A 19,252-nucleotide genomic window follows, 5' to 3' on the forward strand; every position below is an offset into this window, starting at 1 on the left:
GTTAATGAATAGGTAAAGCTTGGCGATATGGAATCCATATAACAATAAATTGACTGAATTATCACGATAAATTGAACGATGAGTTTAAAACAATAACGTGCACATCAGTTACTTTTTTTATATTACCATTAAAACTGCTACTACTTTGAATATTGTGCCTACCATTGTCCTCTTAGCAGTGGCCCACATTAGCACTAATATCATTTAATTCCTCTAGTAAAGTTATCGATCTCAGTAAAATGTCCTCAATAAATGGTTGGTTCGGTCGGTATCGATAATTTTCGGTTCATTGTCCCAGCTCTAGGAATAGTCCTCTAGGAACACCCTAATTTCTCCATAACAACAGTAGCACAGGGAAGGAAACATAGGCCCTGTAGTCAGTGAGTGTTATCCCTCCTTTCTTCCTCTCTTCCACTCCTTACTTACTGTGACATTTCCCTGTGGTGGGCTGGATCGTACAGCTGGATGGATGTGATGTAATGGCTTTAGTGTTATTGGAAACAGACAGAGGATTGGCACAGAGACAGTCCCCACCACTGCACACTGGTTGCGTCCAAAACGGCACCCTATTGCCCACTGTATGTTGTGCACTGCTTTTGATCAGGACCGATAGGGCTCTGATCAAAATGGCTGCACTATATAGGGAATAGGGTACCATTTCAGTCAGTGCTCCTATAATGAGATAAAGGAACTTCTAAATGTAACTAGTCCAACTCCTCGAGACGAGACGCAGCAGCAGAAACCCTCTCATTATCTCCAGCAGGATGTCAGCTGAAATAAAGACTAATGGACTAACCTTTCCCGCTAAACACTTTTTTATAGTCTTCTCCTCCTATACAGAAAGACCTCCCTTCAGGGGAGATTAAAACGTTCTATTTTTAATAGCAACATGCAAATGGCCGCTATCACTGCTGCTGACAGTTCACTTTCTTCAACCCAATCAGAAAAGTTTTGCTCCAGGCACTTTTCTTTTTATTCTTAATTATGTTTTCAAGTTATTTGTTGTTTGTTTATTTTTCCCCCAAGTTGGTCTCCTGTAGATTGTAGCGTCTCACTTTTATTTAACTGTTTAAATGTCATGGTTTACATGAATCATTCAGGGAATAACTGAATTAATCTGAGCCGTGGAATTGCGATATGTCATTTCTTTCCCTATCCCACAACAATTATCGGATTTAACAGCGTAACCGGATTTTGGTTTATGTTCTTTATCTCCTGGAATACAATGTCTGTAAATATGAATTTAGGAGATCAAACACAATTTGGCTGCATTGTTAAGGAGCTTAGTGTGGGGGGGAGTCAAGAGACACAAAGCGGAGGGAGGGAGAGAGAAACGACTGCTCTCTTCCAGCAGGTTGACCGGATTCTGAGCTATAGACCAGCTTACTGAAAGCATTTCACCACTTTCTCTAGAGCATGTGGCCAGGCTACAGCACTGTCCATTGTCCACACAGCAGTCAAGTACCATTTTGTTGGTCTGTTTTGTCATTGTCCTTTAGCTTGTCCTCTCCTCCCCTCATTTTCCACTTTGCAAAACCCCTTCACTTCTACAGATTAGCCTAGCTGCCACAATGCAGCTCTCTGTCTCCCTCAAATCAAATCAAATGTTATTGGTTGCATTCACATATTTAGCAGATGTTATTGCAGGTGTAGAGAAATGCTTATGTTCCTAGCTCCAACAGTGCAGTAATATCTAACAATACACCAAATCTAAAAAGTAAAAGAATGGAATTAAGAAATATATAAATATTAGGACGAGCAATGCCCAATTTTTCAGTTTTTGATTTGTTAAAAAAGTTTGAAATATCCAATAAATGTCGTTCCACTTCATGATTGTGTCCCACTTGTTGTTGATTCTTCACAAAAAAATACAGTTTTATATCTTTATGTTTGAAGCCTGAAATGTGGCAAAAGGTCGCAAAGTTCAAGGGGGCCGAATACTTTCGCAAGGCACTGTACAACTCCTTTCTTTTTCCCGGAGAGTTCTTTATTCCTGTCTGCGCGATGTACTGAGAACCCAGGTGGCTGTATGGACGGGGACAGTATATCCAGGGAGAGCCAAGATTCAGTGAAACAGAGTATGTTACAGTCCCTGATGTCTCTCTGGAAGGAGATCCTCGCCCTCATCTCGACTTGATTATTGGAACAGTCTCTGGGATAAGTGGAATTGATTCGGGGGTACGAACAAAGGGTTAAATTCAGGAAAGTCATATTTACCACCACTCTAATATCTAAAAGTTATTTCCGGCTGTATGTAATAGTGGAAAGGACTTTCTGTGCTAATAATGTTAGAAATAAAAAAAATACTGCAAAGTTGCTTAGGAGCCATGAACAGTCTATAGGTACCATCTTGCTATTCCCTGCTGGCCTGGCAGCGGGCAGTGGCCACTGACCGGGGAAATCTCCAGCGCTCAGGCACATGGACCAGGCAGGGGCACACAGGCAGGGGACCCTATTCCCTATATAGTCCACTACTCCCAAAAAGTAATGCGCTATAGACAGAGCTGATTGCAGTAAGACAGCAGGTCCCATTGGGTTAGCAAGGCAATCAGAGGCAGCAGCGTGGGTGAGTTCAGCATGCCAACGTGTGGTTCAGTCTGTGTCACAGCCCCACTGTTTCATTATGAATGGGAAACTTTAGATGAACACAGGGTTTATTTCCAAACCATGATCACATCTTCTAATGCACAATGGAATGCTTGTCTTCCTGTTTTCCTGCTGAACTTCTTACTCAGTTGTTAATATTGCTTCACTCACATGCCTGGCCTAGGCTTTGTCTGCCTAGAGACTAGTTTACTCAAAGTCTACTGATCTCTGTACTGTACCTCTTTGACTTGTACTTACTTATAGGCCAGCTGTATGTCAAAGCACCCCTCCAGTCAGTGGAAGAGCTGTGCCTACATACAGACTAGTAATGAGAGCTGGTTGATTACATTTACATTTTAGTCATTTAGGAGACACTCTTATCCAGAGCAACTTACAGGGGCAATTAGGGTTAAGTGCCTTGCTCAAGTGCACATCGCCATATTTTCCACCTATTCGGCTCAGGAATCCAAACCAGCGACTTTTCGGTAATTGGCCCAACGCTCTTAAACGCTAGGATGGCTTCCGCCCTAAATGATTCAAATGCATGATTAATAAACACAGGACAGATTGATTCATGCAGTTAGAGGTTAATACATTGTGTGCTGAGCAGTTAAATGCTTTTTGTAAGCATGTCTGTGGTATGAGCTAATTCCCACAGTAGCTGACATTTGCCTGTTCGCCAGTACATCTTTCTGCATCGTTACAACTTACACAGTTGTAATGTGTCAACAAATCAAAGCAGACACACAAACAAGGCTTGTTTAGAAGACAGATGGCTGAGTGTGGAGATAGTGGCGTGGAGTGTGGCGATAGTGGCGTTGTTTAGCTAGTAGTCTCCGGTGGCAGACAAATTGAGTCACTGGCCAGCGTGCAGCCGGCACGCAACATTTGGGTCTGGAGATACAGATGCGGGATCTTCATTTTCTACAGCAGGAAAAGAATCCTGAAGCAACAGGAAATGGGAATTATTATGTGGGTTATAGTTAATGGATATGTGTGTTGGTGTTGATACATTTTTTGTAAGGTATAATCAAGTTGGAAATTTCTAAGTGGAAATTACACTACACGTTTAAAATGTCCTGCATTGCAGGAACGTTATCCTGCAACAAGGTGATCAAATTAAGATCCTACATCTGTAAGGCCTATGTTGCTGGGGCAGTGAACTAAGGGCTGGTATTGTATGTAAAAAAAAAGGCATTTATACAATGCTGGTATGGTCCTCCCTTCATTGTAGCTCATTTTCATAAACAAATCAAGCCTGGGCAAGAATGGCTGTATTGCAGCCTTCCACCTCACACAAATGCTACCACAGACTCAGTCAGGCGTAACACCCAAGATGCAAAGTGTCTTCTTTAGGTCTAAGTAAGTTATAAGGTGACTGGGTTGTGATTCGTCGCCGATAAATCTGACTCCTAGTGAGCAGGAGAAAACAGAATGTGGCTTCAAACAAGAAAGTGACTAACAAGCGATTGCAATCCTACTATTTAAATCCCCTGCTTGCCGGCATAATCAGTCCCTCCCTGTGAAGAGCTGCAGAAGGAAACAACATCATCCTATAGCTTTATTAACAACTAATCTTTGAGAAGTCATTTATGTACATCATTCATTTAGTCACTTCTTCTTCTTCAGTCCACCTGCCACCAGCTCACCCGCCACAACATGAAAGAGAAGAATGAAACACATACAATATCTTCCCATGGCCTTGGGGGAAGAGGAAAGATAGAGAGAGAGGAGGAAGGAATGGAGAGATGGATGGGTAGTAATATATATGTATACATTACCAGTCAAATGTTTGGACACACCTATTCATTCCAGGGTTTTAGTTAGTTTTGATATTTTCTACATTGCAGAATAATAGTGAAGACATAAAATATAAGAAATAAAACATATGGAATAATTTAGTAACCAAATAAGTGTTAAAAAAAAGATATATATATTTTTATATTTGAGATTATTCCAAGTAGCCATCTTTACCTTGAAGAGAGCTTTGCACACTTGGCATTCTCTCAACCAGCTTGAGAGCACCTGGAAGGCTTTTCCAATATTTTTAAAGGAGTTCCCACGTATGCTGAGCACTTGTTGACTGCTTTTCCTTCACTCTGCGGTCCAACTTATTCCAAATCATCTCAATTGGGTTGAGGTCGAAAAACAAATGATAGCCCCACTAAGCACAAACCAGATGGGATGGCATATCGCTGGTTAAGCGTGCCTTGAATTCTAAATAAATCACTGACAGTGTCAACAGCAAAGTACTACACACCATCACACCACCTCCTCCATGCTTTACGATGGGAACCACACATGCAGAGATCATCCGTTCACCTACTCTGAGTCTCACAATGACACAGCGGTTGGAACCAAAAATCTCAAATTTGGACTCATCAGACCTAAGAACAGATTTATACCAGTTTAATGTCCATGGCTCGTGTTTCTTGGTCCAAGCAAGTCTCTTTTTCTTATTGGTGTTCTTTAGTAGTGGTTTCTTTTCAGCAATTCGACCATGAAAGCCTGATTCACATATTGTTCTCTGAGCAGTTGATGTTGATGTGTCTATTACTTGAACTCTGTGAAGCATTTATTTGGGCTGCAATTTCTGAGGCTTGTAACTCTAATGAACTTATCCTCTGCAGCAGAGGTAATTCTGGGTCTTCCATTCCTGTGGCGGTCCTAATGAGGCCAGTTTCATCCTAGCGCTTGATGGTTTTTTACATCTGCACTTGAAGAAACGTTCAAAGTTCTTGAAATTATCCTGATTGTACTTCAGCGCCAGCTGTGCCACCAGAGACTCCGGGTTCGGGCAAAGGCTCTGTCGTAACCGGCCGCAATCGGGAGGTCCGTGGGGCGACGCACAATTGCACCACCTCCTCAAGTTAGGGAGGGTTTCGCCGGTAGGGATATCCTTGTCTCATCGCGCACCAGCGACTCCTGTGGCGGACCGGGCGCAGTGCGCGCTAAACAAGGTTGCCAGGTGCACGGTGTTTCCTCCGACACATTGGTGCTGCTGGCTTCCGGGTTGGATGCGCGCTGTGTTAAGAAGCAGTGCGGCTTGGTTGGGTTGTGTATCGGAGGACGCATGACTTTCAACCTTGGTCTCTCCCGAGCCCGTAAGGGAGTTGTAGCGATGAGACAAGATATTAGCTACTAAACAATTGGATAGCATGAAATTGGGGAGAAAAATAGTTACAATTTTAATTTTAAAAAATTAAAAAAGAAATTATCCGGATTGACTGACCTTCATGTCTTGAAGTAATGATGTTGTTTCTCTTTGCTTACTTGAGCTGTTCTTGCCATAATATGGACTTGTCTTTTAGCAAATAGGACCTTCTTATTTATACCACCCCTACCTTGTCACAACACAACTGATTGGCTCAAATGCATTAGGAATGACAGAAATTCCACAAGTGAACTTTTAACGAGGCATACCTGTTAATTGAAATGCATTCCAGGTGACTATCTCATTAAGCTGGTTGAAAGAGTGCCAAGAGTGTGCAAAGCTGTCATCAAGGCAAAGGATGACTACTTTGAAGAATTATTTGTTTAACACTTTTTTGGTTACTACATGATTCCATATGTGTTATTTCAGTGTTGATGTCTTCACTATTATTCTACAATGTAGAAAATAGTAAAAAATAAAGAAAAACCCTTGAATGAGTAGGTGTGTCCAAACGTTTGACTGGCACTGTATAGGTAAGCAATAAGGTCCGAGGAGGTGTGGTATATGGCCAATATACCATGGCTAAGGGCTGTTCTTAACCACGACGCAACGTGGAGTGCCTGGACACAGCCCTTAGCTGTGGTATATTGACCATATATTACAAACCCCTAAGGAGCCATATTGCTATTATAAACTGGTTACCAACATAATTAGTTTTGTCATACCCGTGGTATACGGTCTAATAAACCATGGCTTTCAGCCAATCAGATTTCATGGCTCAAACCAGCCAGTTTATAAATATATACAATACCGTTCAAAAGTTTGGGGTCACTTAACAATGTTCTTGTTTTCAAAAGAATATAAAATTATTTTGTCCATTCAAATATCATCAAATTGATCAGAAATACAGTGTAGACATTGTTAATGTTGTAAATGACTATTGTAGCTGGAAACTGGCAGCTCCTCAACTGGCAGCTTCATTATAATAGTACCCACAAAACAATCAGCCGTTTCCAGCAACAATAGTCATTTACAACGTTAACATTGTCTACTGTTTTTCTGATCAATTTGATGTTATTTTAATGAACAAAAAAATTGTTTTTATTTCAAAAACAAGGACATTTCTAAGTGACACTAAACGTTTGAACAGTAGTGTATATACCACAGGGGAGGTGGAGGGGGTTAGGGAGATGGAGGGGTGTTAAAGGAGGTGGGCGTGCGGGTGCTGCCTGCCTGTGTTCTAAAGCCCTAAAGGCCAACAGGCTATGGGGCTTGAGGAGGAAAGACCTGCTGCAGGAACCTGATTACACCTCCAGAGGGATTTACTCTGGGCTGCATCACAAATGGCACTTTATTCCCTCTATAGCGTACTGCATTTGACAGTCAAAAGTAGTGCACTGTAAGGAACACTTTTACATTTGGCATTCACATCTGCTCTACCCTACTCTGTTCTACTCTGATCTATTCTACTCTGCTCTGCTCTATTCTACTCTGCTCTGTTCTACTCTAATTTGCTTTGTTCTACTATGCTCTGCTCTACTTTGTTCTACTCTGTTCTATCCTGGTCTACTCTGCTCTGTTCTGCTCTACTCTGCTCTATTCTACTCTGATCTGCTCTGCTCATCTCTGTTCTATGCTCTGTTCATCTCTGTTCTATACTCTGCTCTATTCTACTCTGCTCTGCTCTACTCTGCTATGTTCTAATCTGCTCTACTCTACTCTGTTATACTCTGCTCTGTTCTGCTTTGTTCTACTATGCTCTGTTCTACTCTGCTCTACTCTACTCTGCTTTGCTCTACTCTCTACTGTGATCTGCTTGGTTCTATTCTGCTCTGCTCTGCTCTACTCTGTTTTCCTCGGCTCTGCTCTGTTCTACGCTACTCTGTTCTACTCTGCTTTGTTCTACTCTGCTTTGTTCTACTATGCTCTGTTCTACTCTATTCTGCTTACTCTACTCTGTTCTAATCTGCTCTGTTCTACTCTGCTCAGCTCTGTTCGACTCTGCTCTACTATGTTCTACTCTACTATGCTTTCTTCTACTATGCTCTGTTCTACTCTCCTCTACTCTCTACTCTGCTTTGCTCTACTCTCTAGTCTGATCTGCTCTGTTCTACTCTGGTCTACTCTGCTCTGTTCTGCTCTGTTCTACTTTGATCTGTTCTACTCTATCTTGCTCTACTCTGCTCTGTTCTACTCTGCTCCACTCTGCTCTGCTTTGCTCTACTCTACTCTGATCTGCTCGTTTCTACTCTGCTCTACTCTACTCTGTTTTGCTCTGCTCTACTCTACTCTGCTTTGCTCTATTCTCTACTGTGATCTGCTTGGTTCTATTCTGCTCTGCTCTACTCTGTTTTCCTCGGCTCTGCTCTGTTCTACTTTACTCTGTTCTACTCTGCTTTGTTCTACTCTGCTTTGTTCTACTATGCTCTACTCTACTCTGATCTGCTCGGTTCTATTCTGCTTTATTCTACTCTGTTCTAATCTGCTCTGTTCTACTCTGCTCAGCTCTGCTCTACTCTGCTCTACTATGTTCTACTCTACTATGCTTTGTTCTACTATGCTCTGTTCTACTCTCCTCTACTCTCTACTCTGCTTTGCTCTACTCTCTAGTCTGATCTGCTCTGTTCTACTCTGCTCTGTTCTGCTCTGTTCTACTTTGCCCTGTTCTACTCTATCTTGCTCTACACTGCTATGTTCTACTCTGCTCTACTCTGCTCTGCTTTGCTCTACTCTACTCTGATCTGCTCGTTTCTACTCTGCTCTACTCTACTCTGTTTTGCTCGGCTCTACTCTGCTCTGCATTACTCTGCTCTCTACTCTGCTCTGTTCTGCTATGTTCTGCTCTACTCTGCTCTACTCTGCTCTCTACTCTTCTCTGTTCTATTCTGCTCTCTCTGCTCTACTCTTCTCTGTTCTACTCTACTCTGCTCTCTCTGCTCCACTCTACCCTGCTCTACTCTACTCTGCTCTCTCTGCTCTACTCTGCTCTACTCTACCCTGCTCTACTCTCTACTCTGAACTCTGAACTTTCTCTCTGCTCTGCTCGGCACCTCCACAGGACGATGCACACACTCAAACAAAGGAAGCAGCATGGCTGGTGCAGACATGGTGCAGGAAGGAAGGTAGGAGAAATGGTATGAGGGGGTCCTGTCCCTGGCTTATAGCCTAGGTCCACTATTGTATGGCCATGCTCATATTGTATAGTGCTCCTGGGACACCTCAGAGCAGCCCACGCACCTCCCTCAGCCCAGCCCACACCAGCACACGCCAGTCCCTCTAATAGCTAACAGGCTTCCAGGCCCCAGTGGCCCCTAGGAACTCACTGTTTATGGGCTGAGGGATCAATACTCTCCCCAGGAGTGTATATTAAAGTCTGGACTGGCTGAGTAGCTTATCAGTTGATCACAGATGGAGGCGGGGGGTTCTGACAGCCATGGGCTTGGGGGAGGGGTGTGTGTAAAATGACCAGACATAGTGGAGAGGGACTGTAAATCTCCACTGTATATCAGACACACTCGGAACACCAATTCAGACATATGCAAATGACAAATTCAAAGAAGCAGCTGATTATTCCAGCGACATCTCTCTCTCACCCATGGCTTGATTCTCTCTGATGTCCTCTCCTCTCTTCCTGCTGAAAAATGCAAATGTGTAGCGTAACGAACGATGTAGGCTTGTGTTTGACATGTTTCACCCCCCTGGCGTCCCCACCGACCCACACACGGTCCACAGCTACTCCATCCAGCTTCACACTAATTACTCTTGTAGTAGCGCAACGTCTGATCATCCTTGATTTTGCGAGCCTACTTCTACACCTGCTACTTCTACTGCTGCTACTTCTACATCTGCTACTTCTACTGCTGCTACTTCTACACCTGCTACTGCTGCTACTACTACTTCTACAGCTGCTACTGCTACTACTGCTACTGCTACTTCTACACCTTCTACTGCTGCTACTGCTACTTCTACTACTGCTACTGCTGCTACTGCTACTTCTACAGCTGCTACTGCTGCTACTTCTGCTACTGCTACTGCTGCTACTGCTACTTCTACAGCTGCTACTGCTACTGCTGCTACTGGTACTTCTACAGCTCCTACTGCTGCTACTGCTACTGCTGCTACTTCTACAGCTGCTGCTGCTACTATTGCTACTGCTACTGCTGCTACTGCTACTTCTACAGCTGCTGCTGCTACTACTGCTGCTACTGCTGCTACTGCTACTGCTGCTGCTACTACTGCTACTACTGCTACTGCTGCTACTGCTACTTCTACAGCTGCTGCTGCTACTACTGCTACTGCTACTGCCTCTACTGCTGCTACTATGACTACTGCTACTGCTGCTACTTCTGCTGCTACTGCTACTGCTACTACTTCTCCTACTTCTGCTACTGCTACTACTTCTCCAACTGCTGCTACTGCTGCTTCTTCTGCTACTTCTGCTACTACTGTTACTTCTGGTGTTTCTGCTGCTTCTTCTGCTACCTCTGCAACTTCTGCTACTGCTACTGCTGCTACAGCTACTACTGCTGTTGCTGCTACTTCTGCTGCTACTTCTGCTACCACTGCTGCTACTGCTGCTACTTCTGCTACTGCTACTTCTACAGCTGCTACTGCTGCTACTTCTGCTACTGCTACTGCTGCTACTTCTACAGCTGCTGCTGGTACTACTACTACTGCTGCTACTGCTACTTCTACAGCTGATGTTGCTACTACTGCTACTGCTACTTTTGCAGCTGCTGCTGCTGCTACTGCTGCTGCTGCTACTGCTGCTGCTGCTACTGCTGCTACTGTTGCTGCTACTGCTACTGCTGCTGCTACTGCTGCTACTTCTGCTACTGCTGCTACTTCTGCTACTGCTGCTGCTACTTTTCCTACTGCTGCTACTGCTGCTACTTCTTATACTACTTCTGCTACTGCTACTGATGCTGCTACTTCTGCTACTACTGCTGCTACTGCTGCTGCTACTGCTGCTACTACTGCTACTGCTGCTACTTCTGCTACTACTGCTACTGCTGCTACTTCTGCTGCTACTGCTGCTGCTACTGCTGCTATCACTACTACTACTGCTATTGCTGCTACTACTGCTGTTGCTGCTGCTACTTCTGCTGCTACTGCTGCTACTTCTGCTACTGCTACTGATGCTGCTACTTCTGCTACTACTGCTGCTACTGCTACTGCTGCTGCTACTGCTGCTACTTCTGCTACTGCTGCTGCTACTGCTGCTGCTACTGCTGCTACTTCTGCTACTTCTGCTGCTACTGCTGCTACTGCTGCTGTTACTGCTACTGCTGCTGCTACTGCTACTGCTGCTACTTCTGCTACTGCTGCTACTTCTGCTACTGCTGCTGCTACTTTTCCTACTGCTGCTACTTCAGCTACTGCTGCTGCTACTGCTGCTACTGCTTCTACTTATGCTGCTACTGCTACTTCTTCTACTTCTGCTACTGCTGCTGCTATTGCTACTGCTGCTGCTACTGCTGCTACTTCTGCTACTGCTGCTACTTCTGCTACTGCTGCTGCTACTACTTTTCCTACTGCTGCTACTTCAGCTACTGCTGCTGCTACTGTTTCTACTTATGCTGCTACTGCTACTTCTACTTCAGCTACTGCTGCTTCTACTTCTGCTACTGGTTCTACCTCTGCTGCTACTGCTACTTCTTCTGCTTCTGCTACTTACGCTGCTACTACTGCTATTTTTGCTTCTGCTACTGCTGCTACTGCTGCCATTGTTTCCACTTGTTAGTCCCTCACTGCATGGTGTTGTTCGGTCCTGATGGAATAATACTGATAAAAGAGGTGAATGCACACAGCAGTGTGCTGGTTGTGGTATTAAAGAGAGGGAGAGGAGTGTGACCTGTGCATGTCTAATGGTGTCCTGATTCATTTAGGAATGAATGTTCTGGGGCCAATAATGAATCCCTGCAGGACGTGATGGTGTCAGCGGGAGAATAAAGGATTAAAACAGGAGTAACATTGTGGAAGAATAATAATTAATAGATTCTGATCCTGGTAAAACAGTCAGAGGCCTTAAAGGAGAATGTAGCTTTTTTACAACCAAGTTTAAATTGTTGATGTAAATGGCATGTTGTGGAAGGGTCCAGATACTTTTCTTTGTGATTTTTCTTTTTTTGAGAAACTTGACCCAACCAGCGATTCACTTCGGCATCTTTGTTGTGCAGTACTGGGGCTCTGAATAACATGAACAACGGCTCCATAAAAACCCAAATATGTCCTTTTTAAAACTAAAAAGCTCTCAAAGTTATATTAAATGTTGTTGCGACTCGAGTGATACCTTCCTGTCCATTCTAGCAGCAGGCTACACAGAGAATGGAACCGTTAGATACGCGAAGCAGCTTGATTTGTAGATGAACTTTGGAATTACACAATTTCATGTGTACAACATCTAAGGACATGGACATTGCAAAAAAAGTGTCTGGACCCTTCTAAAACATGACATTTACATAAAAATATATATCTTTGATTGTAAAAAGCTCAATTATAATTTTAAAGAGCAGAGAGGAGGTAGGGACTGAGCAAGGTAGGGAGAGAGAGAGAGAGGGACAGGGAAGGGGTAGAGAAAGGCAGAGAGGGGGATAGAGAGAGAGACCCTCTGTCTGTCCACGGCGCGGGACGTGGACCCCACTCAATCAATGTCTTAGTCCCTCCTCCTCGCGTCCTTGGATAGTCCACCCTCGCCGCCGACCATGGCCTAGTAGTCCTCACCCAGAACCCCACTGGACAGAGGAGCAGCTCGGGACTGAGGGGCAGCTCGGGACTGAGGGGAAGCTCAGCACTGCGGGGAAGCTCAGCACTGAGGGGAAGCTCAGCACTGAGGGGAAGCTCAGGCAGGTAGTTGGATCCGGCAGATCCTGGCTGGCTGGCGGTTCTGGCAGATCCTGGCTGACTGGTGGATCTGGAAGAGTCTGGTTGACTGGCGGATCTGGAAGAGTCTGGTTGACTGGCGGATCTGGAAGAGTCTGGTTGACTGGCGGATCTGGAAGAGTCTGGTTGACTGGCGGATCTGGAAGAGTCTGGCTGACTGGCGGATCTGGAAGAGTCTGGCTGACTGGCGGATCTGGAAGAGTCTGGCTGACTGGCGGATCTGGAAGAGTCTGGCTGACTGGCGGATCTGGAAGAGTCTGGCTGACTGGCGGATCCTGGCAGACTGGCGGCTCTGGCTGCTCCATGCTGACTGGCGGCTCTGGCTGCTCCATGTAGGCTGACAGCTCTGGCGGCTTCTTACAGACTGGCAGCTCTGGCGGCTCCGTGCAGACTGGCAGCTCCTTGCAGACTGGCAGCCCCTTGTAGACTGGCAGCTCCTTGCAGACTGGCAGCTCCTTGCAGACTGGCAGCTCCTTGCAGACTGACAGCTCCTTGCAGACTGGCAGCTCCTTGCAGACTGACAGCTCCTTGCAGACTGACATCTCTGGCTGCTCCATGCAGACTGACATCTCTGGCTGCTTCATGCAGACTGACAGCTCTGGCTGCTTCATGCAGACTGACAGCTCTGGCTGCTCCATGCAGACTCGCAGCTCTGGCTGCTTCATGCAGACTGGCAGCTCTGGCTGCTTCATGCAGACTGGCAGCTCTGGCTGCTCCATGCAGACTGGCAGCTCTGGCTGCTCCATGCAGACTGGCAGCTCTGGCTGCTCCATGTAGACCGGCAGCTCTGGCTGCTCCATGCAGGCTGGCATCTCTGGCTGCGCTGAACAGGCAGGAGACTCCAGCAGCGCTGTAGAGGAGGAAGGCTCTGGCTGCGCTGAACAGGCGGGAGACTCCAGCAGCGCAGGAGAGGACTCTGGCAGCGCTTCGGGAGACTCCGCAGCGCTGGAGGCGAGCGCACTGGGCCTGATGCGTGGTGCTGGCACTGGTGGTACTGGCAGAACATGCACAGGAAGCCTGGTGCAGCTGCCACCGGAGGGCTGGTGCTGAAGGTGGTCTGGATCCGGATGCAGGCACACTGGAGCTCTGAGCACCGAGCCTGCTGGCTCGATGCCCACTCTAGCCCGGCAGCTCTGGCTGCTCCATGCACCCGCACTGGGGACACCGTGGCACCACTGCATGGTGCCTGCCCGGTCTCTGCCCCGGTACACAGGGAGTTTGGAGACTCCACCTGGCGTAGCCCTGTGAGCCCCCCCCAAGAAAGTTTTGGGGCTGACTCTCGCTCTGCCGCTGCGCTGAACTCCATTCTCCGATAACCTTCCGCGCACTGCTCCATTGAATCCCAGGCGGGCAGGACTCTCCCTGGGTCGACCGCCCACCTGTCTATCTCCTCCCAAGAAGTATAGTCCATACTCTGTAGTCCAAACCGCTCTTTGGGCTGCTCCTGTTGCCTCTTCTCCTGCTGCACCTTGACTCTACGGCCCTGGTTTACCCCAGGGTCCTCTCCCGTCGAGGATTTCCTCCCAGGTCCAGAATTCCTTATCGCTGGACGTATCTCCTGCTGCCGCTGGTGCTGGCACCTGGTGGTACTGGGCCTGTTGACACACTGCTTGGAAGCCTGGTGGTGGGTGATTCTGTAACGGCTGGTGGTGAAGGTGGTGCACTGGATGATGATTCATGATATTTTAATGAAGGAAAAAACTACATGAAGAAACTACAAAATAATGAAATGTGGAAACCGAAACAGCCTGCCACAGAGACAGGAACAATCACCCACAAACAGCCCTATCTGGTGCAAACACAAAGACAGGAACAATCACCCACAAACAGCCCTATCTGGTGCAAACACAGAGACAGGAACAATCACCCACAAACAGCCCTATCTGGTGCAAACACAAAGACAGGAACAATCACCCACAAACAGCCCTATCTGGTGCAAACACAAAGACAGGAACAATCACCCACAAACAGCCCTATCTGGTGCAAACACAAAGACAGGAACAATCACCCACAAACAGCCCTGTCTGGTGCAAACACAAAGACAGGAACAATCACCCACAAACAGCCCTATCTGGTGCAAACACAAAGACAGGAACAATCACCCACAAACAGCCCTGTCTGGTGCAAACACAAAGACAGGAACAATCACCCACAAACAGCCCTATCTGGTGCAAACACAAAGACAGGAACAATCACCCACAAACAGCCCTATCTGGTGCAAACACAAAGACAGGAACAATCACCCACAAACAGCCCTATCTGGTGCAAACACAAAGACAGGAACAATCACTCACAAACAGCCCTATCTGGTGCAAACACAAAGACAGGAACAATCACCCACAAAACACTCAAAGAATATGGCTGACAAAATATGGTTCCCAATCAGAGACAACAATAAACACCTGCCTCTGATTGAGAACCACTCCAGACAGCCATAGACTTTGCTAGATACCCCCCACTAAGCTACACACCCAATACCTAACAAAACCCCAAGACAAAACAATCCACAATAAACCCATGTCACATCCCGGCCTGACCAAATAAATAAAGACAAACACAATATACTTCGACCAGGGCGTGACACCCTCCTTGGTCTGTCACCAACCAAGGAGGGCCTACAGCAGCACCTAGATATTCTGCACAGATTCTGCCAAACCTATAATGGTGTTCCAAAAAAGGTCCAGTTGCCAGGACCACAAACACAAATTCCATCTAGACACCGTTGCCCTAGAGCACACAAAAAACTATACATACCTTGGCCTAAATATCAGCGCCACAGGTAACTTCCACAAGCTGTGAACGATCTGAGAAACAAGGCTAGAAGGGCATTCTATGCCATCAACAGGAACATAAAATTCAACATACCAATTAGGATCTGGCTAAAAATACTTGAATCAGTTATAGAACCCAATGCCCTTTATGGTTGTGAGGTCTGGGGTCCACTCAGCAACCAATAATTCACAAAATGGGACAAACACCAAATTGCATGCATGCATAATTCTGCAAAAATATCCTCTGTGTACAACGTAGAACACCAAATAATGCATGCAGAGCAGGATTAGGCAGATACCCGCTAATTATCAAAATCCAGAAAAGAGACATTAAATTCTACAACCACCTAAAAGGAAGCGATTCTCAACCCTTCCATAACAAAGCCATCGCCTACAGAGAGATGAACCTGGAGAAGAGTCCCCTAAGCAAGCTGGTCCTGGGGCTCTGTTCGCAAACACAAACACACCCTACAGAGCCCCAGGACAGCAGCACAATTAGACCCAACCAAATCATGAGAAAACAAAAAGATAATTACTTGACACATTGGAAAGAATTCATAAAAAAACAGAGCCAACTAGAATGCTATTTGGTCCTAAACAGAGAGTACACAGTGGCAGAATACCTGACCACTGTGACTGACCCAAACCTAAGGAAAGCTTTGACTATGCACAGACTCAGTGAGCATAGCCTTGCTATTGAGAAAGGCTGCTGTAGTCAGACCTGGCTCTCAAGAGAAGACAGGCTATGTGCACACTGCCCACAAAATGAGACGGAACCCTTGAAGAGCAGAGAGGGATGAAGGTAGGGAAGGAGGGGTGCAAGCAGTGGTTCTGGCTCACAATTGGTTCTCACTTTGTTCCAGTAATAAGATCCAGAACTCCCCTCTACCGTGGACCAGATAATTAACTCCTAGGGAAAAACTGTGAAGAGGGACTTTCTCTCTCTCCCCTCTGTGAGTCTCTCGAAATAAACATTTTCAATTTAAATTTAGAGGGCTTTATTGGTATGGGAAATGTGTTTACATGTCCAAAGCAAGTCGAATAGACAATAAACAAAAGGGAAGGGAAATAAACCATTAGAAATTAACTCTAAACATCGCACTCATAAAAGTTTTAAAAGAATATAGACATTCTCTCTCTCTCGCTCTGTCTCTCTCTCTTGATGTATAACATGAAGGAGGGGCCAGATTGCAAAGCATCGTTACATAAACAGCAGACTTTCCTTTATGGATGTTTTCACATTTAGACTGGAAAAATAAGGAGCACTGATAGGGAAGGGTGCCAGCCGACCGGAGGGGGTTAGAGGGGTGTAACTGAAATGACATGGCAATGCTAATGCCTCCTAAGGAAAAATAATATGAGCGCCAATATATTTATTAATCATTACTTTGGTTTTTAGCTGTGCTTTACCCTTGTAAGTCTTTCTCTAGCTGGTATATTTTGGACTGTAAGATCTCTGTTTAAATGTCTGTTTAAATAGCCTCTTACTTTTAAATATTTGTTTTACCCATGGCATCTAGAATTAGTCGTTGTAGAATTAAATAAGTGGCTCTATTGATTATAGACCACTAGCCTGAAGGGTGCTTCTCATAGCAGCGCATGGGGAGGGGAGATCTGTGAAATGTGGCACCCAGAGCAGTCCATTGGTTTGTGTTGTTCTTAGAAACCCAGTGTCTCTAAGGCCCCTCTGAGGCAGGCAGCATAACTATGACTCAGGTCATTCTAATTTCCGTTACCCGTAACCTGCTCACTTTCTTTCATTGTCCTATCAGACCTATCCCATCCAGCAACTCCTCTGGAATGTGGCGATAAAGGTTTTTCCTGCCATTGTCTTCTGTCAGCTTCCATTCCACTGTTCCCTAACTCATTGTCGCCTTGGTGAGGGTGAACTCCTCCCCTTCTCAAGCAGCAGTTACTGAATAAACAGACTTTTCCATTAGCTTTTATCTGCCTCCCCTTTGACTGAGTGTGAGTCACAATGTGCTAACTCTCGTTTATTCACCCCCTCTCTCTTTCTGTCTTTCTTTCAGAAACATGTGAAGACCCTGGTAAAGATACAAGCGCGAACCTTTGAGAAGACAAAGTGGAAGGTAGCCTAGCTTCCTTCCCTCACATTCCTCCTCCTGTTTACTCTGCTGTTGCCTTGCTGCAAGCGTCCCTAGAGTTATGGAGGGCCGGCGGTCGCGGCGGGTAACACGACGCAGCAGCAGGACTTCCCCAGCGGGCCCTAGAGGGGGCGCTGTGCTGGCCATGCTGGGCCTGTGGCTGTTAGCTGTCGCTGCCACCGTGTGCCAAGGCCAGATCACCTTCAACAGCTTCCACCCGGAGCGCCGGGAGTGGGCCTTCAACCACCTGACGGTCCACCAAACAACGGGGGCGCTCTACATCGGAGCGGTCAACCGCGTCTACAAGCTCTCTGGTAACCTGACCCTCATGGTGTCCCACGACACAGGCCCTGAGGACGACAACAAGGCATGCTACCCGCCCCTCATCGTCCAGCCCTGCTCTGAACCCCTGACCTCCACTAGCAACGTCAACAAACTGCTTCTCATAGACTACAGTCAGAATCGTCTGCTGGCCTGCGGTAGTCTCTACCAGGGAGTCTGCAAGCTCCTGCGTCTGGATGATCTCTTCATCCTAGTGGAGCCGTCCCATAAGAAAGAGCACTACCTCTCCAGCGTCAACCAGACAGGAACTATGTACGGGGTCATCGTGCCCTCCTCCAAGGGCCAGGATGGGACTCTCTTCATCGGGACGGCCGTAGATGGTAAACAGGACTACTTCCCCACCATCTCCAGTCGTCAGCTCCCCCGCGACCCAGAGTCCTCGGCCATGCTAGACTACGAGCTTCACACAGACTTTGTCTCGTCTCTGATAAAGATCCCGTCAGACACGCTGGCGTTGGTGTCCCACTTCGACATCTACTACGTGTATGGCTTCGCCAGCGGCTCCTTTGTCTACTTCCTGACCGTTCAGCCCGAGACGCCGGAGAACAGCATGTCATCAGGTGGATCCTCCAACGACCTCTTCTACACCTCGCGCATCGTCCGCCTCTGCAAGGACGACCACAAGTTCCACTCGTACGTCTCCTTACCCGTGGGCTGCGTGAGGAACGGTGTGGAGTATCGTCTCCTGCAGGCCGCCTACCTGGCCAAGCCGGGCCGTGTGCTGGCCGCCTCGCTCAACATCAGCGCCACGGATGACGTGCTCTTCACCGTATTCTCCAAGGGCCAGAAGCAGTACCACCGGCCACCAGATGACTCGGCGCTCTGCGTGTTCACCATCAAGGACATCAACGCCCGTATCAAGGAGCGCCTGCAGTCCTGCTACCAGGGTGAGGGCAACCTGGAGCTCAACTGGCTGCTGGGAAAAGACGTGCAGTGCACTAAAGCGGTGAGTTACAGAGGACACACAAACACACACACACACACACACACATACACACACGGGCCTTGACAGAATAAAAGGACCAGACAAAGGTTCCAGAACTACAGAGGAACATACTGTGCATACTTCACAGTTCTCTCTCTGTAATCATACCCCTATGTCCATTATGGCTCACTTGTGTCATGGTCTATAGTTACCATTTCTACAGAGAACAATGACAGTGCAACCTTTTACATTCTCAACAAATGTTCAAAAGCTAGACTCGTGTTACACAAACCTGACATCATTATTCCGTTTTGTTGTCCATCCACACCCCTGTTTTCACTAACAAAAAGGTTATGTGAAGCAGGCAGCTCTCTTCCACAGAGAGTTCACATCAGCCTCAGTTGGATGTATAAAGCCAGAGGAATGCTCTCAGCTCAGCTCTAATAACCTGGGTAACAGTCTGTTTGTGCTGACATTCCACTCCTTC

The 19,252-nt window shown here is 46.5% G+C and overlaps 1 protein-coding gene across 1 annotated transcript in view; it reads left to right on the forward strand.

The window, feature by feature from the left end:
- Window positions 1-19,252, forward strand: part of LOC112240685 (plexin-A2-like) — a 437,296-nt gene that overhangs the window by 51,598 nt on the left and 366,446 nt on the right. Inside the window, exon 2 of the mRNA XM_042299563.1 lies at window positions 17,424-18,786. Coding sequence (XP_042155497.1) covers window positions 17,560-18,786 — 1,227 coding nt within the window. The 5' untranslated portion in view covers window positions 17,424-17,559. The remainder of the gene's footprint in view (window positions 1-17,423; window positions 18,787-19,252) is intronic.

Source organism: Oncorhynchus tshawytscha, linkage group LG16 (genome assembly GCF_018296145.1).
Source record: "Oncorhynchus tshawytscha isolate Ot180627B linkage group LG16, Otsh_v2.0, whole genome shotgun sequence".
NCBI lineage: Eukaryota > Metazoa > Chordata > Actinopteri > Salmoniformes > Salmonidae > Oncorhynchus > Oncorhynchus tshawytscha.